This window comes from Nycticebus coucang, chromosome 12 (genome assembly GCF_027406575.1).
Source record: "Nycticebus coucang isolate mNycCou1 chromosome 12, mNycCou1.pri, whole genome shotgun sequence".
NCBI lineage: Eukaryota > Metazoa > Chordata > Mammalia > Primates > Lorisidae > Nycticebus > Nycticebus coucang.
In genome coordinates, this window is record NC_069791.1 from 12,852,130 (window position 1) to 12,871,263 (window position 19,134).

At 51.1% G+C, this 19,134-nt stretch overlaps 1 protein-coding gene across 2 annotated transcripts; it reads left to right on the forward strand.

Moving 5' to 3' along the window:
- Positions 1-637: 637 nt before the first annotated feature.
- On the forward strand, positions 638-18,862 carry MAP3K12 (mitogen-activated protein kinase kinase kinase 12). 2 transcript variants are annotated; one of them, XM_053554392.1, is made up of 15 exons: positions 638-1,208; positions 11,996-12,171; positions 12,271-12,479; positions 12,801-12,984; positions 13,176-13,367; positions 13,633-13,791; positions 13,939-14,097; positions 15,375-15,483; positions 15,738-15,847; positions 15,979-16,095; positions 16,206-16,343; positions 16,514-17,129; positions 17,312-17,382; positions 17,459-17,732; positions 18,122-18,862. In XM_053554392.1, exons 2-15 carry the CDS (start codon positions 12,035-12,037, stop codon positions 18,218-18,220), a joined length of 2,574 nt encoding a protein of 857 aa, XP_053410367.1. In that variant the 5' UTR covers positions 638-1,208; positions 11,996-12,034; the 3' UTR covers positions 18,221-18,862. The 2 variants fall into 2 exon arrangements, with proteins under 2 accessions (XP_053410367.1, XP_053410366.1); XM_053554391.1 differs by having other exon boundaries at positions 11,996-12,479.
- The last annotated feature ends 272 nt before the right edge of the window (positions 18,863-19,134 follow it).

The following is a 19,134-nucleotide window of genomic DNA, read 5'->3' on the forward strand; positions in this document are numbered from 1 at the left end:
CCGTGCCCCTCTCAAATAGTTCCCCCTCAACTCTTATCCTAAGTTCCTGGCCCTTTGGCCTAAGTGTCACAGAAACTGCTTCCTTTTCTTACGTTCTCCTTCCCTTCAGGTTTTGTTTCTCTTCTAAACCCTTTTTAGATTGGCCCCAGTAAACCTCTCTTTACTGCCTAGGAAATTCCAGGGGCCTTAGAGTCAGGCTGTAGTCATGGGACAAGATAAGGACTACCGCACCTGAAGGTCTCATTTATTTCCTCTGTCGTGAGTCTTGGGTCTCTCCGCTGAGGAGAGCAAGACAGAAGTCTGGCCTCCTAAGACTTAATTGACTAGGCGACAGACACATATTTTGGGGTTCCAGAACCGCATTCTCTTCCTCCTCAAATTCACACAACCATTGGGCTGAAAGATATAGGGGAAATCTTGTGACCTTGGAGACAGAGAGAAGCACACACACACCAGGAAAAAAAAAGTTATTTTAATGACTGTTTCGAGGATGAGTCAAGGAAGAGATGTCTTGTTCTGAGCCAGGGTTGGAGGTCCAGAGGAATCTTGGAATGACAGTGAGGGGTCATTCAGGAACACTGTAGGAGGAGCAGGCCTAGAGCTGAGCGAATTCCAATTGGGTGAAATTGGAGTTGTGACAATTAGGGGAAAGAGCTGGCAAGATCTCTGTGACAGGGGAGCAATGCTAGAGCGCTGAGAATCCCATCTAAGGGGCTGCTCTCTCAGGGTGTAACAAAGTATAAGAAGGGTCAAAGGAGGTTCCTATGGAATCAGCATAAGGCCCAAGGTGGGACCCCCCACAGGGCACCTCCCGCAGGGAGGTGCGGGGGCCCAGGCGGGCCAGGGACCAGCCTGGAGCGCGCTGATGGCAGCAGCGGGCTCCTTTAAGAGGCCGGCGGCTCCAGCGCAGCATCCTCCGCTCAGGGCGTGTCCGTCCCGGGGGGCCAGGGGCGGGGGCCTTGGTAGGAGCGGGAGTTCAAGCCGAGTAGGGACTGGCTAGGGGTCAGGGGGGTGGGGGCAAAAAGCTGGGGCCGACACCCGTGCACCCGGACATCGCCGGAACATCGCTAGTGACAGCGCCCCGGGTCCGGTGGAGGGCAGCGGGGGGAGGAGGGAAGGAGGAGGAGAAGGAGGAGGAGGCGGGAGCAGCATCCGGAGCGGAGCTGCAGCAGCGCCGCCTTTTGTGCTGTGGCCGCGGAGCCCCCGAGGTGAGAGCCTGGCCGAGTTGTGGGGGGGTGGGTGCAAGGATGGGTGCGGGTCCTGGGATCTGGGCGTGGAGAGAGGGTTGGGATGCAGATGTCGCCTGGTTGGAGGAGGTGGCGCGGGGATGCTGAGGCTGTGGGGATGGAGGAACTGGCAATCTGGACCCGACGCTTGTAGGGCTGGGAAGGAGGAGAACCGAGCGGAGGGATGCTGCGGCCCAGCTTGGAGACGAAGGGCCTCCAGGGCTAGAAAGGATTGTATTAGGGTGGGGGTGGGGGTGAGGGTGATTGGGGGACAGACTTAAAGGACAGAGGGCAAGAGAACATCCTCTTTTCCTCCCACTCACCCCCAAGAGGGAAGGAGGGAGGGAGAGTTTTGGCCCCTCCAGGGAAGGAAAGGAAGGGCAAGGCCTAGTGTTCCCACAGTCTCCCTCTCCCCCACCGACACTTAGCGGGCAGGACCTGAAAATTACAAGCAGAGAGCACCTGTTCCCGGATACTCAGCCGCTGGTCCCCTCCTCTTCCAGCTGTGATGCTCCTAATCCCCTCCAGCTGTGACATTCACTTTCTCCATCCAGCTGTTGCATCCTCCCCTCCCCCACACATGTGTGTCTTTCTCCCTCCTCTGTCCACAGCCTCTAGCTCCTATAACCCACTTCTCCTGGGCAGGCTGTTCCGATGACCTCCTTCCTTTCCCACCCTCCCCAAACTCCTTGCCTTAAAAATAAGCAAGAATCCTTTCCACAGAGTTGAAACTTGTGGATTACCCTGGCTTTGGCTGAGGGGAGGGAAGAGAAAGATTCCCTCTGTAAACAGTGGGAAGAAATAGTGAGGAGTTCTTAGTAAAGGAGGAATCCCACCTTGTAGCTCCCTTATCTACTACCTTTTGGGGAAGAAAATAGGTGAGTGGCCTTCAGTCAGAAGGGCATTCACATGAGGTCCCCCCATCCCATCACAGTCTTCTCCAGCCACAGTCGGTGCCCCCCTTTAAGCACCATTTCTCTTACACCTCTCAGGGGTGGCACTGTTGCTCTGGGAGCTCCGATTTTCACCAAAGGCTCATACCAAGTTAAAGCAAGCAGAAGGGAGTCAGGAAGGAAAGGGCTGAGTGGCCCCATGAGCCCTCCTGTCCAGGCACTGAAGTTTCTCTGACTTTCAGGGACCTACTTCCCTCTATCTCATACTTAAGGGTGAAGAAGTGTCAGTCTTCCCAACCCTGCCACTCATCCAGTCACTCTGTTGACTGCGGTGATGCTGGAAACACCCCCAGCTTCCATCACACATGAAAACACACAACTAAATGTCTGTCCCTTAGAGAACCCCAGTTATGGACAGAGGAGGCAAGTTTAAATTAATAAGTAACTCGAGATATGCTAGGCCTCCTTACAGCTGATGAGTGCAGAACTCTTCTGAAACCCAATTGCTGTTCCCCAGTCCTTCCCCTGGTCATGGTAATGTAGGAGAATCTGGCTGTGCCAGGAAGATGACCCTGAACTCTAGTACCCACTAGTCCAATAGCTCTGGACACTCAGCACGTGGGGTACTGACTCTCCTCTGCCTGGATCTGGGGAGAAAGAAGAGATTATGAAATCAGGGCTTTATGGAGTCCTTGCTAGGGTAGAAGGAGGATGCCAGCAGGGTACCTAGGGGTTTCATGAGAGCTTAGCCACAGAGAACGGTCTGTCTGCCTCTTTTGCTTTTGGAAGGACTAGGATCATATGTGTGTTGGAGGAATGGGGTAAGGAGACTGTGACAGCACCTCTGTTCCAGAGGAGAATAAAGATCATCTGGGCTAGAGAGACCTGAACCTCTGGTTTCTTCTTTCTTTGCTCTCCTTTTCTCCCCTCCCATTTCTGCACCTCCCTTTCCTCCTGTACCTTCCCAACTGTCTCTTGCTTTGAGGAGGAAAAGGCTGTTTGTTTTGAGCTTCCTGTGTGTTTCTGGTACTGGGCCAAGAACTTTATTTTGATTATCTCAATAATGCCCATAACATGACTAAGTTAGACAGTGTTATTATTACCTGTATGAAGGAGGAGGAAACTCAAACTTAAGTTGGTAAAGTCAAAAAGTTAGTATGTGGCAGTTGCTACCATTTGAACCCAGGTTTGTCTGACCCAAACCTGTGGTGTTCTTACCCACCAATGGTTTACCGTGTTACCACTGTTTGACACAGGTACCACTGTTCCCTTTAGGTTTAAGAAGTCTCATGCTCCAGGTCACCCAACTGGTCAGGAGCAGAGATAAGACCCCAATAGGCCTCTCTGGTTGTGAGACCTGTGTTCTCCCTACACACCTTCCACTCTGCAGCACAGCTGTCCTAGCCAGGTAGCAGGAATAATCATAAAATAAATTGTATTTTCTTTTGCAATTTAAAATAAATCTTATGTCTTATTTTGAAAACAGTTTGAAGTTATGACTGAAGTACTAGAAATATATGTGTCAAAAGGAAAAAATTAAAATATTCCACCTACCTAGAAACAATTATACTTTGGTATCTATCCTTACAGATTTTTAAAAATGAGAAACTGAGGAACTGTTTATTGATATATGGGACTGAACTTCTTCCAGGTGCACCTGGACCCTAGGGCTCAGCCCGCTCTGCCTTGGCCCTCCCCTCCCCCTCAGCCCTCAGTGGGTAATGTGGCTGCTCAGGAGAGCAGATTCCAGGGAGAACTGGCCAGGTGGTGAGGATGGAGTGCAGAAAATCAGGCCTTCCCCCTTAGTCCAGAGGAGGCAGAATGGCAGGACTTGCAGAGGAGGGACTGATGCTCTGGTAAAGGAATGACTTGGGACACTAGCAAAACTACTACCACTTTGACTTGGTCCCACTGGAACCTGAAATCGTGGTTTGTCCTGAGGAAACCGAAGGTAGGAGACTATGTCTATCTTTTTCTGATCAGGCAGAGATGGCCTCTCCAAGATCCACAAAAGAGCTGGTGTCCAGCCAACCAGGAAGACAAAGCAAGGAGGCAGATGTAGGGCTCACTGCACTCCCTACACCAGCTCCCTTCACCCCACCACCCCAGAAGGCAGGGTGAGTGTTTCAGAGAGATTACAGTCCTTAAGCTAATTGGTGGCAAAACTGGAATTCTTCTCTGATCTCTCCAAATCCAAGCTGATTCTTTTTGCCTAAACAGTATTGTCCCTCTATCCCCCAGCCCTTTCACTGTCCATCTTACTGGAAGAAGTGTGGCAGCTAGGAACTAAGGGTCTCAGGGTTTGACTCCTATGGGGCTAAGGACCTGGATTTAGGGATAATCTTTTAAGTTTCCCACAGGTTCTCAGAGGAAGGCACTTCTCCCTCATGAGAGCACTGAGAAAAGCTGTTCTTTCCATCTTAGAAGAACCCTATGGCCAAGACCATGGATCTCGTACAGAGGAAAATAATACAAGCTACATCCAAGCAGACAGGATGGACACGATTGATCAGATTCCTTTCTCCTTTCAGGGTCTCAAAGACTGCAGAGAATGGAACTAGTATTCCAAAGTCTCAGGGTCTACCTTCCTTTTGAAGACCCTAACTCAAGAGAGAAAGGGAGTCTTCCTTCTTTTCCTGAGTAAAAGATGAGGTTTCAGATAGTGGAGAGCACTCACTGTTGGCCTGGTCTCTAACCAGAGCCCCCAGGACCGCCCAATAAACAGGTTGGCATTGAGATTCTTCTGTTTGAGCAAGAAGGAACGAGAGAAAATTCAAAGGGTTTCCCTCCACAGGCCTCCAACATCTCAAGCAGGAGAACCTAGGAGGAGAGATAGATGGGGTGACTTCCTGCCCCATTCTACCCTATAAGCCTTTACTTTTTATTGTTATTGTTACTGTTATTATTCACAGCTCACAGCAACCTCAAACTCTAGGGTTTAAGCGATTCTCTTGCCTCCACCTCCTGGGTAGTTGGGACTGCAGGCACCCACCACAATGCCTGGCTATTTTTGTTGTTGTTGCAGCTGTCGTTGTTGTTTAGCAGGCCTGGGCTCGAACCCGCCAGCCCCTGTGTATGTGGTTGGCACCCTAACCACTGAGCTATGAGCGCCAAGCCTATCTTTATTTATTTATTTATTTGAGACAGAGTCTCACTTTGTCACTATGGGGTAGAGTGCTGTGGCGTTATAGCTCATAGCAACTTCAAACTCTTAGACTCAAGGGATTCTCTTGTTTCAGCCTCCCAAGTAGCTGGGATTATAGGTACCCACCACAACGCCAGCTATTTTTAGAGACAGGGTCTCCCTCTTGCCCAGGCTGGTCTCGAATCTCTGAATTCAGGTTAATCCACTAGCCTCAGCCTCCCAGAATGCTAGGATTAGAGGTGTGAGCCACCTCACCCCTGGCCCTACCCTATAGCCTTTAGATAGGGCACTCTGAGCCAACAGCAGAGCAGAGAAACTCCTTGCTGAAATTGAATTAGGCCCTCTCAGGGTTCAAAGAGCCTCCTTCCCTGGAAGATATATGGCTTAGAGAACACTCTGTCCCCTTACCCAGCCTGAGGCAGATGCACAGTTAACATTTGGTAGGCAGGATTGTCAGAATGACAGAGATATCCACTCCTGTCACACTGCTGCCCTTCTCCCCAGGCTCTGCATAATTGACGACCTAGGAGACAGCTCTCCTTCCCCAAGGTGACCGAATGCCTGGGCCAGGGGCTCTTAGCCATGTTGTCCCCCACCCCCACCCCAAGTCCTGGCGTCAAGGCCCAGCCATGGGGGAGTGGGCCACAGCTGGCAGGGCAGGAATAAAGGAAACAAAAATGGTGGAGGTATTTATTTGGGAACAAGGAATCTCCAGTTTAGTAGAGCAGCTCCCTGTGGCTTCAGCTTTCCCTCTACTCCTTTGGTCAATCTGGAAGAGCTGTCATTAACCTGAGCATGGAATGAGAGAGGATTGAGCCTGATTAGTTCCCCCCTGCCCCATCTCCTCTCCAGCTACTCCCACTGTCCTAAAAGACAAAATAAGTGAAAGGGCTTTTCTCCTTCTCTCCCCAACTATTAGCCCTAGATGCCTGAAGGGCCTCTGGGGAAGTCTGATGAACTGGAGGGAGGCTTGGTTGCAGGTGTCTCTGAGCATGTCATCTCTATACCTAAACCTCATAGTTGCTAAACAACCAGGTGACCGCTGAAAAATTCCTTTAAAAAGCCAGGGGTTGTGCCTACTCAAAGCTCAGCTGCTAGACAGAAAATGAACTGGGGAGTGGACAAATGCCCTCTGTGATTTCTCAGTGCCCTTTCATCATCTCCATTTTCTCAGGGTCCTCCTCCGCTCTTCAGTCCTTCCTTCCTCCGGGTTTGCTTCACCCTGTTCTAGTCTCTCTCTAGTCCCTCCGCCTCTAGTTGTGCCTTTTGCCCTTTCTGTGTCCTGTCTCTCTCTTTGCATTTCCTGCTTTCCTTCTCCCAATGGAACTGGGCCCCAATACCAACCCCGTGAGTCCCTCCCTCCAACACGAAACGCTTTCCCAAAGCTTTTGCCGAGGGTCTGTCTGCGTGCGGTGAAAAAGTGCGGGAATGAAGGGAACACATATGGAGTAGACGCAAGGTCGGGGTCGAGATCTACGGTGCCCGAAGCCATCCCAGCTACCGCACACATGGGCTTGCCCGACTTGGGGGCGGGGCTGTGAGCCCCGCCCCCGCGTCGCGTTCACGTGACCCGGGGCTAATCTTGTCCTGGTGACTTCACACGCCGCCTCGGGCCCAGTCGTCATGGTTACACCGCAGCGCCTGGCGCTTCCCCCAGCTTGCGGTGTCCCCGCCCCTTCCCCTCCCAGACCCCCTCTCAGATCGCTGGGACCCCCGCCCCGCCCCCATCCACGCTCCACGTGATGGCCGGGAAGGAGGTCGGGAGGGGGGAGGGGACGCTGTGGCCGTAACCCCTTCCTCTCTGCTTCCAGTGGCCCTGACTCGGCCTTTGGGGCTCCATTAGTGGTCTCCCGGCTACAGCGGCGAGAGCTCCAGGCCTTGGTTCTGAGTGGTCCAGAAGGGAACCCTGGCTTCGGGCTGGGAATGGGGAGCAGGCTAAAGTCCTTGGGTCCTCTAGAGGAAATTCTCCAGTGTCCCGGTGTGTCGCTTGGCCTGTATTTTGAGTGTAATCTGCAGTACAATCTAGGCTTTACCTCTAGAAGTCAAATATTCTCTGAGACCGCTGGGGTTTCGGAGGGTGTGGACAGGGCTGTGATTTGTGTTACCTAGCCCCTCGCTTCTCTCGAGAATATAACGGACAATACTACCTCCTTCACTGGGCTGTTCTGAGGATTAAAAGTGTGTAAGAGGGGCGGAGCCTGGGGCGCTGGCCCCATGTACGGAGGGTGGTGGGTTCGAACCCGGCCCCGGCCAAACTGGAACAACAACAAAAAATAGCCGGATATTGTGGCTGGCGCCTGTAGTCCCAGCTACTCGGGAGGCGGAGGCAAGAGAATCGCCTGACCCAGGAGTTGGAGGTTGCTGTGAGCTGTGACGGTATGGCACTCCTGTGAGGGCGATAAAGTGAGACTCTGTCTCTAAAGATAAATAAATAAATAAAAGTGTATGTAGAGTGAGCGTGATCCTTAAGATGAGTCTCTGGGGCAGGTAGAGCAGTGGTTCCAGGTGGACCAGGTGCTTTTGGAAGCCTTGGGATCCTGGGCCATGTGAAGTCGTCGCTCTAAAGCAGTCCAAGTTCTCAAAATAGGTAGATGCCGACCACACTGTCTGTAGTATAATGGGAGCCATGATGGAGGAAGCACAGAACAGGTTGGAAAAGGAAGGAAAACTTCCAGGATTAAGTGAGACTTGGAAGACAAGAGAGGAGATATGAAGTCTTTCCAGGCAGAGCACGTGGGCGTGGGGGGTGGGGGTGTGTGAAGCTTGAGCTGCTTTTTTTTTTTTCTTTTTCAGACAAAGTCTCACTGTGTCACCACGGGTAGGCCCTGGCTAGTGTCTTGGCATCATCACAGCTCACAGCAACCTCAAGCTGTTGGGCTCAAGCGATCCTCCTGCCTCAGCCTCCACAGTAGCTGGGACTACAAGTCCCCTGGCACAACAACCAGCTAATTTTCCTATTTTAAATTTTTTTTTTTTTTTTTTGTAGGGCCACTTTATGGCCCTCGGTAGAGTGCCGTGGCCTCACACAGCTCACAGCAACCTCCAACTCCTGGGCTTAAGCGATTCTCTTACCTAAGCCTCCCGAGTAGCTGGGACTACAGGTGCCCGCCACAACCCCCGGCTATTTTTTGGTTGCAGTTTGGCCGGGCGGGTTTGAACCCGCCACCCTTGGTATATGGGGCTGGCGCCCTACGGACTGAGCCACAGGTGCCGCCAATTTTCCTATTTTTAGTAGAGACGGGGTCTCATTCTTGGTCAGGCTGGTCTGAAGTCCTGAGCTCAGACAATCCACCCACTTTGGCCTCCCAGTGTGCTAGGATTACAGGTGCAAACCCTCACGCCTGGCCAGCTTGAGCTTAATAGTTATGGCACCATGGGCAGGTTATTTAATACCGTGATGTCTTAGTCTGTGAAATAGGGCTAATGCCCACTTTATAGTTTTAAAGATTCACTGTGTAAAGCACTAATGCATCTATACCAGAAGCTAACATACATAGTAAACTTTTCAGAAATAGCCATTATCATTGGGTGGCCTGGCTCAAAACCTGGATGTAGCTCAGTGTCAGGCTAAGTTCCATATGGCCTGGGTACCAACAGCAGTGGGAGATGATGCTGGTGGGGGTACCTCAGAGGCCATAGCATGAAGCTGAGGCTACTGGATTGAGGACAGTGGGCCACTAACTGGTTTGAAACAGAAGAGGGGGTGCTGGCTAATTAGTGTTTTAGAAAGATTATTTTGGGTGGTGCCTGTGGCTCAGTGAGTAAGGCGCCAGCCCCATATACCGAGGGTGGCGGGTTCAAACCCAGCCCCGGCTGAACTGCAACCAAAAAATAGCTGGGCGTTGTGGCAGGCGCCTGTAGTCCCAGCTGCTTGGGAGGCTGAGGCAGGAGAATCGCGGAAGCCCAAGAGCTAGAGGTTGCTGTGAGTCCTGTGTACATCATGGCACTCTACTGAAGGCGGTAAGGTGAGACTCTGTCTCTACAAAAAATAAAATAAAATAAAAAGAAAGATTATTTTGAAGGCTGGGCAAATTGCCTGGGGAATACTTGTAGACCATGTAAAAGTCAATTGGCCTGGGCCAGGTGACAACAGCTAATGAAGCCTGAACTAAGCCAGTAACAGTGGGACTAGGAAAAAGAAAATAGAATGGCACTGGGTTAGAGCTTTCAAATGTGCCTTGGTAAGAATCACCTGGAGTGCTCCTTAAATATACAGATTCCAGGCCAACTCGGCATCTGCTGTCTTCCAGGGAAAGGCCTGGATATTAAGTGTTAGAAGAGCTGAGACTTGAGAGTTTCCCAAACCTCCTTATATACATACCTGCATCATCCATTGAGTCCGTGTGTGCACACAGATTCCTGCCACCCTTCTTTCATTGTGATATAGGATACACATGTTCAGTCCGTCCTTCCCAAACTATTTATTACAGGGGACTATGCAAAGACCCTACTACAAGGAACAATTAGAGGGATGCTTGTTCTCAGGAATCTTCACATCTCAGGATTTGGTCAATGATGAGTGTTGAGGGACCTGGGAGACCAGGAGGACTGGTGGTATCAAGTTCTGGACAAGTCTAGTATAGGCTTGAAGAGTTTGCTGTGCCTGACACCCAGTATAGTTGGAGAAATTGAGGCTCAACTATAAAGTATAGCTTGCCTGAGGTCACACAGCCATTAAGCTAAGCGGCAGAGGCAAGTCCAGGACTCAAGTTTGTTTGTGGGTTTTTTATTGTTTTTTTTTTTTTTTTTTTTTGAGACAGAGCCTCAGGCTGTCGCCTTGGTAGAGTGCCGTGACATCATAGCTCACAGCAACCTCCAACTCCTGGGCTCAAGCGATTCTCCTGCCTCCGCCTCCCAAGTAGTTGGGACCACAGGTGCCCGCCACAACGCCCGGCTACTGTTTTGTTTTAGTTGCAGCCGTCGTTGTTGTTTGGCAGGTCCAGGATGGATTTGAACCCGCCAGCTCAGGTGTATGTGTCTGGTGCCTTAGCCGCTTGAGCCACAGATGCCGAGCCTTTTTTTTTTGAGCCACAGTCTATGTTGCCCTTGGTAGAGAGCTGTGACATCACAGCTCACAGCAACCTCAAACTCTTGGACTTACGTGATTCTCTCACCTCAGCCTTGTAAGTAGCTGGGACTACAGCTGCCTGCCATAACGCCTGCCTATTTTTTTTTTTTTTTGGTTGCAGTTGTCATTGTTTAGCAGGCTCTGCCCAGGTTCAAACCTGCCAGCCCCGTGTATGTGGCTGGCGCCCTAACCACTGAACTATGGGTGCCGAGCCAGGTTTGTTTTTTTTTTTGAGACAGAGTCTCACTATGTCACCCTTGGTAGAGTGCTGTGGTGTCACAGCTTACAGCAACCTCAAACTCTTGGGCTTAAGTATTCTCTTGCCTCAGCCTCCCAAGTAGCTGGGACTACAGGCACTCATCACAACGCCTGGCTATTTTTTGTTATTGTTGTTGCAGTTGTCATTGTTGTTTAGCAGGCCCAGGCCAGGCTCGAATCCACCTGACTCAGTGTATGTGGCCAGCGCCTTACTCACTGAGCTACGGGCACCGAGCCTCTTTTTTTTTTCTTTTTTTTTTTTTGAGACAGAGTCTCACTCTTTGTTCAGGTTAGAGTGCTGTGGCATCACCTCAAACTCTTGGGCTCAAAAGAATGTTTTGTCCTTCCTCATACTCACAAGTAGCTGGGACTACAGGCCCCACAATGCCTGGCTAATTAGGATTCAGGTTTCTTCCATTGCCTGGAAGGCTTGGTCTTGGTTTAGTGAATTGGGGACAGGGCAAGGGAGAAGAGGAAAGAGAGGGCATTCTCTGACTATTGGGAGAGAAGCTGGACTGATGGGAGGGGCTAAAGGGGATGGACAGGTACAAGCCCCAGTGAATGGTCCTGCCTTTTTCACCATCCATGCTGGGGGATAGCAGAGCTGTGTGGTTACAGCCTTACCTACCTTGGAGAGGCCCAGGTGTGTACCTGTGAGCACCTGAGAGTAGGACTCAGCTATGAGTCTTGAGTGTCTTTATACTACGATGTGTCAACCTGAGTTAACTGCTTCTGAGAGGGCCTCAGGGGCATCATGTTAAGTACCTGAGGGTGAAGTACGTGGTTCAGGACTGTCACCTGAGGGTGCCTGAGCGGGAGTCTACTAGCGTCATCTGTGTGTTCTGCAATATGAGAGAGGCTTAGGTGTTAGCACTGTGTCTGAGGTTGAAATCCATGGTAAAGGGATGTATCTGAGCCCTTATCTGACATCTGTGTGTGCCTATGAGCCTCGGGGAAAAGAAACATGTGCCACAGCAGTGAGTTGCAGTAATCTTAGAGTGAGAAGGGAACAAACCTGTTACTACCATACTTAGGTTTGAGACATACTTTACCAGTATGTACTGAGTGGGGCTGTTACTTGTATCTACCTGAGAATGATACTCAAGTATGTTTTAAGTATCTGATATTAAGTGTACCTGATATTAAGTGGGAGGAAATGCAAGTGTATCGGTTTTCTTAAGATGGGTACCTCAGGGCGGCGCGTGTGGCTCAGTGAGTAGGGCGCTGGTCCCATATGCCGGAGGTGGCAGGTTCAAACCCAGCCCCCGCCAAAAACCACAAGAAAAAAAAAAAAAGATGGGTACCTCAGGGTGAGGCTCCCTGGTTCCCAACCGTGCCTCTGGGGTAATCATCCTGAGCCAGCACACCTGTGGCTTCGACGGCCCTCCTTCCTTCATTCCTGCAGAGTCCACTGCTCAACACCACTGCTTGCCACCTAGAGGCCATGGCCTGCCTCCATGAGACCAGAACACCCTCCCCCTCCTTTGGGGGCTTCGTGTCTACCCTAAGCGAGGCATCCATGCGCAAGCTGGACCCAGACACTTCTGACTGCACTCCTGAAAAGGACCTGACACCTACCCAGTGTGTACTTCGAGATGTAGTACCCCTCAGTGGGCAGGGTGGGGGCGGGCCCAGCCCCTCCCCAGGTGGAGAGCCGCCCCCTGAGCCTTTTGCCAATAGTGTCCTGCAGCTGCATGAACAGGACACAGGGGGCCCAGGGGGAGCCCCTGGGTCACCTGAAAGTCGGGCATCCAGAGTTCGAGCAGATGAGGTGCGGCTACAGTGCCAGAGTGGCAGTGGCTTCCTTGAAGGCCTCTTTGGCTGCCTGCGCCCTGTCTGGACCATGATTGGCAAAGCCTACTCCACGGAGCACAAGCAGCAGCAGGAAGGTAGGCCATGTCCTTGTGGAAGCCTCCTCCCTGTCTCTGAGTCTGAGATCTGGTGGTCAGCCACATCAGGGTCACCTGATGATCCCTTCCCTCCCCATGACCCAGACCCAGTTCCTTAGCCAGCCATCAGCCTCTAATTTTCCAGCTTCTTTTATGGTCACTAATTCATTTCCTCCCCTGTCCTATCAAGCTATCGTCTCAGCCTGTTTGGGCTACTTTTCTGCCTTGCCTTCCTTGAATTATTTCAGGCACCCCAATCCTGTCCCGTCCTTGAGCATGGCTCTTTTCTGAGTCTGTGGCCCTGTTGCCTCCTGCCCACAGACCTTTGGGAGGTCCCCTTTGAGGAAATCCTGGACCTGCAGTGGGTGGGCTCAGGGGCCCAGGGTGCTGTTTTCCTGGGGCGCTTCCATGGGGAGGAGGTGGCTGTGAAGAAGGTACGAGATCTCAAAGAAACCGACATCAAGCACCTGCGCAAGCTGAAGCACCCGAACATCATCACTTTCAAGTGAGGACCAGGGCAGGGGCTGGGTGTTGGGGATACTGTGCTGAGGCCTGGGCCCCTCCTGGGCAGTAGGACCTACCCTGTATTTCCCAAAAGAGAACCCCAAGTAGAGTGGGTCAGATGGGGGTTCAGGATATGAATCAGGTGGATGCTGACCAGGCTGAGGCCTTTGTGCCACTGTGTTCGACCCCCAGGGGTGTATGCACCCAGGCTCCCTGCTACTGCATCCTCATGGAGTTCTGCGCCCAGGGCCAGCTATATGAGGTACTGCGGGCTGGCCGCCCTGTCACCCCCTCCTTGCTGGTTGACTGGTCCATGGGCATCGCTGGTGGCATGAATTACCTGCACCTACACAAGATTATCCACAGAGACCTCAAGTCCCCCAAGTGAGTAAGCAAGCAAGCAGGAAGCAGCTGACGTGCATGCAGGTGACCCACCCAAGCCAGTGGGACCATCTCCCTGCTTCCAGACCCTACCCTCAAGTCCATGTGGCCATCTCAGAAACCTTTTCCAAATGACAATTCTATTTTGGGAGGGCTGCAGGCAAGAACACCCTTGCCTTTGGGTGTCCCAAATGATTTAAAACAGCACAGCAGAGTTAGATGAGGTGTGTGGAGGGTGTGGACCCCAGCTGACTACACTCTTTACCAGCATGCTAATCACGTACGACGATGTGGTGAAGATCTCAGATTTTGGCACTTCCAAGGAGCTGAGTGACAAGAGCACCAAGATGTCCTTTGCAGGCACAGTAGCCTGGATGGCCCCTGAGGTGATCCGCAATGAGCCTGTGTCCGAGAAGGTCGATATCTGGTGAGGACCAGGCTGAGGACTGAAAAGAGTGGGTGGCCATCAGGGTGGAAGGGCATTTCCAAGGTTTAAGCACCAAGTGAGATTGTGTCAGTAGCAACCAGAACCTCTAGTGAGCTCCTTCTAAGTGATGTCCTCTCTTACTCCTAGGTCCTTTGGTGTGGTGCTGTGGGAACTGTTGACTGGTGAGATCCCCTACAAAGATGTAGATTCCTCAGCCATCATCTGGGGTGTGGGAAGCAACAGTCTCCATTTGCCTGTGCCCTCCAGCTGCCCAGATGGCTTCAAAATCCTGCTTCGCCAGTGCTGGTATGGATGGCGGGGGCTGGGTTCCTTGTTGGAGTTGAGAAGTGAGGGAGTGTTGCTTATAGCCAGCACCCAGACTCAGAATCCATAATGGGGGAAAAGGGTCACAACTCACAGATGTGAGTCTCCAAGAATCCAGGTGGAGCACTCCAGGAGGGAGATCAAAGGGATTAGTCTAGAACTAAGGAGGGGTTGGACTGATCAGTAATCTGCAGGACTGCACTAGATTCAGGGACAGAAGGACTTGCATCAGAATTGGCTTATGCTACCTTCTGAGCTGAGTGACCTTGGGCAAGTGGTATCACCTTTGAACCTGTTTCCTCGTTTGTAAAATATGGCTAACAATACTGTTATCCAAAGATGCTATCAAGTTGCTATGGAAGGACTGGCATAACCAATGAGCACAACTGGTTAAGCCTCAAGCAGTCAAAATAAAGAAGAAAAGGGCTCTGGACTATTTTGAAACCTACAGTAGATCCTAAGGGAAAGTTGAAGATTCCTAATCTGAAAGAGCATTTCCCAGTGTGTTCCTTTAATGGAATTACTCAGAAAAAGGTTTTATTTTGGCAGAAAAGCTGGAAAATAAGTATTTAAATATAAATAGGTTTCCTACAATACCACTTTGACCTAATGGGCACTGTGTTAACATCTCCTAGAGAGAACTGACCATGATTTTGTCAGAAGAGGGGAGGCTGAGGCAAGAGAAGGGCTTGAGGTGGCGCCTGTAGCTCAGTGGGCAGGGTGCCACCCACATACACCAAGGCTGACGGGTTCGAATCTAGCCCAGGCCAGCTAAAGCAAACGACAACTGCAACAATAATAGCTGGGCATTGTGGCGGGCGCCTGTAGTCCCAGCTACTTGGGAGGCTGAGGCAAGAGAATTGTTTAAGCGCAAGAGTTTGAGGTTGCTGTGAACTAAGATTTCACAGCTCTCTACCGAGGATGACATAGTGAGTCTCTGTCTAAAAAAAAAAAAAAGAAAAGAAAAAAATTGCTGAGCCCGAGAGTTTGAGGTTGCTGTGAGCTAAGATTTCACAGCACTCTACCAAGGATGACATAGTCTCTGTCTCAAAAAAAAAAAAAAAATTGCTGAGCCCAAGAGTTTAAGGTTGCTGTGAGCTAAGATGCTATAGCACTCTACCAAGAGTGACCAGGTGAAACTCTGTCTCAAAAAATAAAAATACATTCTAGTACTGGATTGTCCATGACAGTTTGGGAAACGATGCTTTAGTTCCTATCTGGTCCTGTAATTTCTCTTCTCTAAACTCCATTCCCTTCAGGAATAGCAAACCACGAAATCGTCCATCATTCCGACAGATCCTGTTGCATCTGGACATTGCCTCAGCTGATGTACTCTCCACACCCCAGGAGACTTACTTTAAGTCCCAGGTGTGCTGTGGATAGGAAAATGAAGTCCACCTCTGAGCAGAGATAATTGCATCCCTGAGGGGGGAGGCTAGCAAAAAGGGGTGGAATAGATTGGCTCCTAGAGGGCTGCAATCCCCTTATTCAATCCATCCCCACTTCCTTTCCCTCCAATACACATACTGGTAATTTGGAGAGGTGTGGGCAACCTGCAGACTTTCTACAGGACTATTGGATGAAGGGATGACCCTCACCCCTCATCCACTCCCCACCCCTAGGCAGAATGGCGGGAAGAAGTAAAGCTGCACTTTGAAAAAATTAAGTCAGAAGGGACCTGTCTACACCGCCTAGAAGAGGAGCTGGTGATGCGGAGGAGGGAGGAGCTCAGGTGTGTGCCTGTGTTCAGGGAAGTGATTTTACCAAGAGAAAACGTGGACACCATTGGTTCTCAGAGACTGTGATGTATTAGGGCACGAGGAGAGCCTGGTTCACCTTGGCGAATCCTTTTCACCCTTTCAGACATGCCTTGGACATCAGGGAGCACTATGAACGGAAGCTGGAGAGAGCCAACAACCTATACATGGAACTCAATGCCCTCATGTTGCAGCTGGAACTCAAGGAGCGAGAGTTGCTCAGGTAACTCTGCCTGTCCCCACACCACACCGAGCCGTGCCTGGCTGAGATCTACGGAGTCTGGTTGTCCCTTCCTGGTCATACCCAACTGAGAAGGTGCCTGGGATCTTTAGGCGGGAGCAAGCTTTAGAACGGAAGTGCCCAGGATTGCTGAAATCACACCCCTCCCGGGGCCTTCTGCACGGGAACACAATGGAAAAGCTCATCAAGAAGAGGAATGTGCCACAGAAGCTCTCACCCCATAGCAAAAGGTAGGTTTCAAATGCATGAGTATGGAAGTTCAAGCACAGCAAGAGGGATACTGAAGAGGCAGCAATGCTTAGTGGGGAAAGAGATGTGATTTATACTGTCCAAAGTTAGGGAATGCTTTTGAGTGCGGAAATCCAGTAATCTCAACCTTGTACTTTCCCTCCCCTACCAGGCCAGATATCCTCAAGACAGAGTCTTTGCTACCTAAACTAGATGCAGCCCTAAGTGGGGTGGGGCTTCCTGGGTGTCCTAAAGGCCCCCCCTCACCAGGAAGGAGTCGTCGTGGCAAGACCCGCCACCGAAAGGCCAGCGCCAAAGGCAGCTGTGGGGACCTGCCTGGGCTTCGTGCAGCTGTACCACCCCATGAACCTGGGGGACCGGGAAGCTCAGGGGGAGTAGGACCCTCAGCCTGGGAGGCCTGCCCTCCCACCCTTTGTGGGCTCCATCATGACCTCCTGCTCCGCAAGATGTCTTCATCATCCCCAGACCTGCTGTCAGCAGCACTGGGGTCCCGGGGCCGGGGAGCCACAGGAGCTGGGGATCCTGGCTCACCACCTGCAGCCCGGGGTGATACTCCCCCAAGTGAGGGCTCAGCCCCTGGCTCCACCAGTCCTGATTCACCTGGGGGAGCCAAAGGGGAGCCACCCCCACCAGTAGGACCTGGTGAAGGTGCGGGGCTGCTGGGAACTGGAAGGGAAGGGACTTCGGGCCGGGGAGGAAGCCGGGCTGGGTCCCAGCACTTGACCCCAGCTGCACTCCTGTACAGGGCTGCTGTCACTCGCAGTCAGGTAAAGTATGGAAAAGGCTCCTGAGCTCTTCCCTTTTCCTTTTTACCAGGGTCCAAGTCTCATCCCCTGTATAATGCTCTTGATCCTAAGCCATTCCCTAATTCCCCCTGTAACTATTTCCCTTTCTCCTGGATTCTTAATGACATTACACTTGACCATGGTCACCTCAATCTCTTCTGCAGAAACGAGGCATCTCCTCAGAGGAGGAGGAAGGAGAGGTGGACAGCGAAGTAGAACTGACTTCAAGCCAGAGGTGGGTGATGGGAATACATAAGATGGTGGCATTCTTGTTTGCTGGGCTACAAAGGGCCTTAACTCCTCTCTTATAGGTGGCCTCAAAGCCTGAACATGCGCCAGTCACTATCTACCTTCAGCTCAGAGAATCCATCAGATGGGGAGGAAGGCACAGCTAGTGAGCCTTCCCCTAGTGGCACCCCTGAAGTTGGCAGTACCAACACAGATGAACGGCCAGACGAACGGTCTGATGATATGTGCTCCCAGGGCTCAGAAATCCCACTAGATCCACCTCCTTTGGAGGTGGACCCTGGCCCTGAACCCAGCACCCTACCCATGCCACACCAGGAGCTACTCAGAGGGGAGCAGGTGAGTTGCAGTACAGAAGCAACCAAGTTTTACGCAGCCAGTAGCTGGTCATCTGACCACCTCTAGAGAGATGCATAGACAGAAAATGTTTAGCCTCCCTAACCTCCAAATAACTTCATTTCTGAGCCAGCTTCCTCCAATACCAAAAAGAGCAGATATGTATGTGGTAGAATCTCAGAGGCCTGTAGTATGATGCCTGACTACAATTTGTATAGTAGCTATTAATTTTAGCTGGGGAAGGATCCTTAAAGCAGGAGTCTTGTGCCCTGGAAAACAGCTAACACAACTCAAACACAGAGGCAATAAAATCACTAAGCTGCTGGCCATTAAAAATGACCCTAGTGAGGGACCCTGAAGCAATCTCATTGCATTTCTACTCTTCCTCACAGGGCCCTCCCAATTCTGAGGACTCAGACTGTGACAGCACTGAATTGGACAACTCCAACAGCGTTGATGCCTTGCGGCCCCCAGCCTCCCTCCCTCCATGAAAGCCACTCTTACTCCCTGTACATAGAGAAATATTTATATAAATAATATATATGCGCCACATAATCAACAAAGAAAGATGGGGCTGTCCCAGCCTTTAAGTCAGGCTCAAGGAGACTGATCCCCTAACCAATTCAACAGAAAGACTCTAGGGACACTGGCAGCTGTGGAAATGAATGATAAAAAACACTGCCCTAGAGCTGTGCATAAGGGGACACTGGCCCCTTCCTGCTTCACCCCCATTCCTTATGTTCAGCAAGCAATTAGGCAATAGAAAAGCCACGCTTGTCTCTACTCTAACCCCAAATGCTGGGGGGCAGGAGAGGGAAACACTTAAGACTGCACTTTTCTGTTTACAGTACGTTTTGCACTTGGGAGGAGGGAGACTAAGGCTGGGTCCTCCCCTCTGAGGTTTCTCAGGTGGCAATGTAACTCATTTCTTTGTCCCTCTCCATTTCTCTGCCAAAGCCCTGGCTTAGGGCCTAGGGGGGGAGGTTAGGAGACTGATAGCATGTGATGGCTCAGGCTGAAGAACTGGGGTGCTGTAAGTTCCTACTTTTATCCTGGTGCCTGACTGGGGTGGGGACTGTCATATTGTAAACCCTGTGAAAAATCTTGAAATATAACCACTCCATGCAGGCCCAGCTGTTGAGGGTTTTCTTGGTGAACAAGTGGGGTTAACATACATAGTTAAGACAAATCCTTGGGCTACAGATGTGAGCTGAGGTGTCTGGCAAGTCACTACCTTCTTTATGCCGCTTTTCTCACTAAATGAACATGTCAACCTCCAACTTCTAATATTGGTGGCATAAGAGGTAGCAGGTGTTATCTTTGTAAACCCAGTCAGATATGTGACCAAATGCTTCCATGTGTATGTCCTCCTCTGCACCCCAAATGCACATGCCTGCCTACTCTC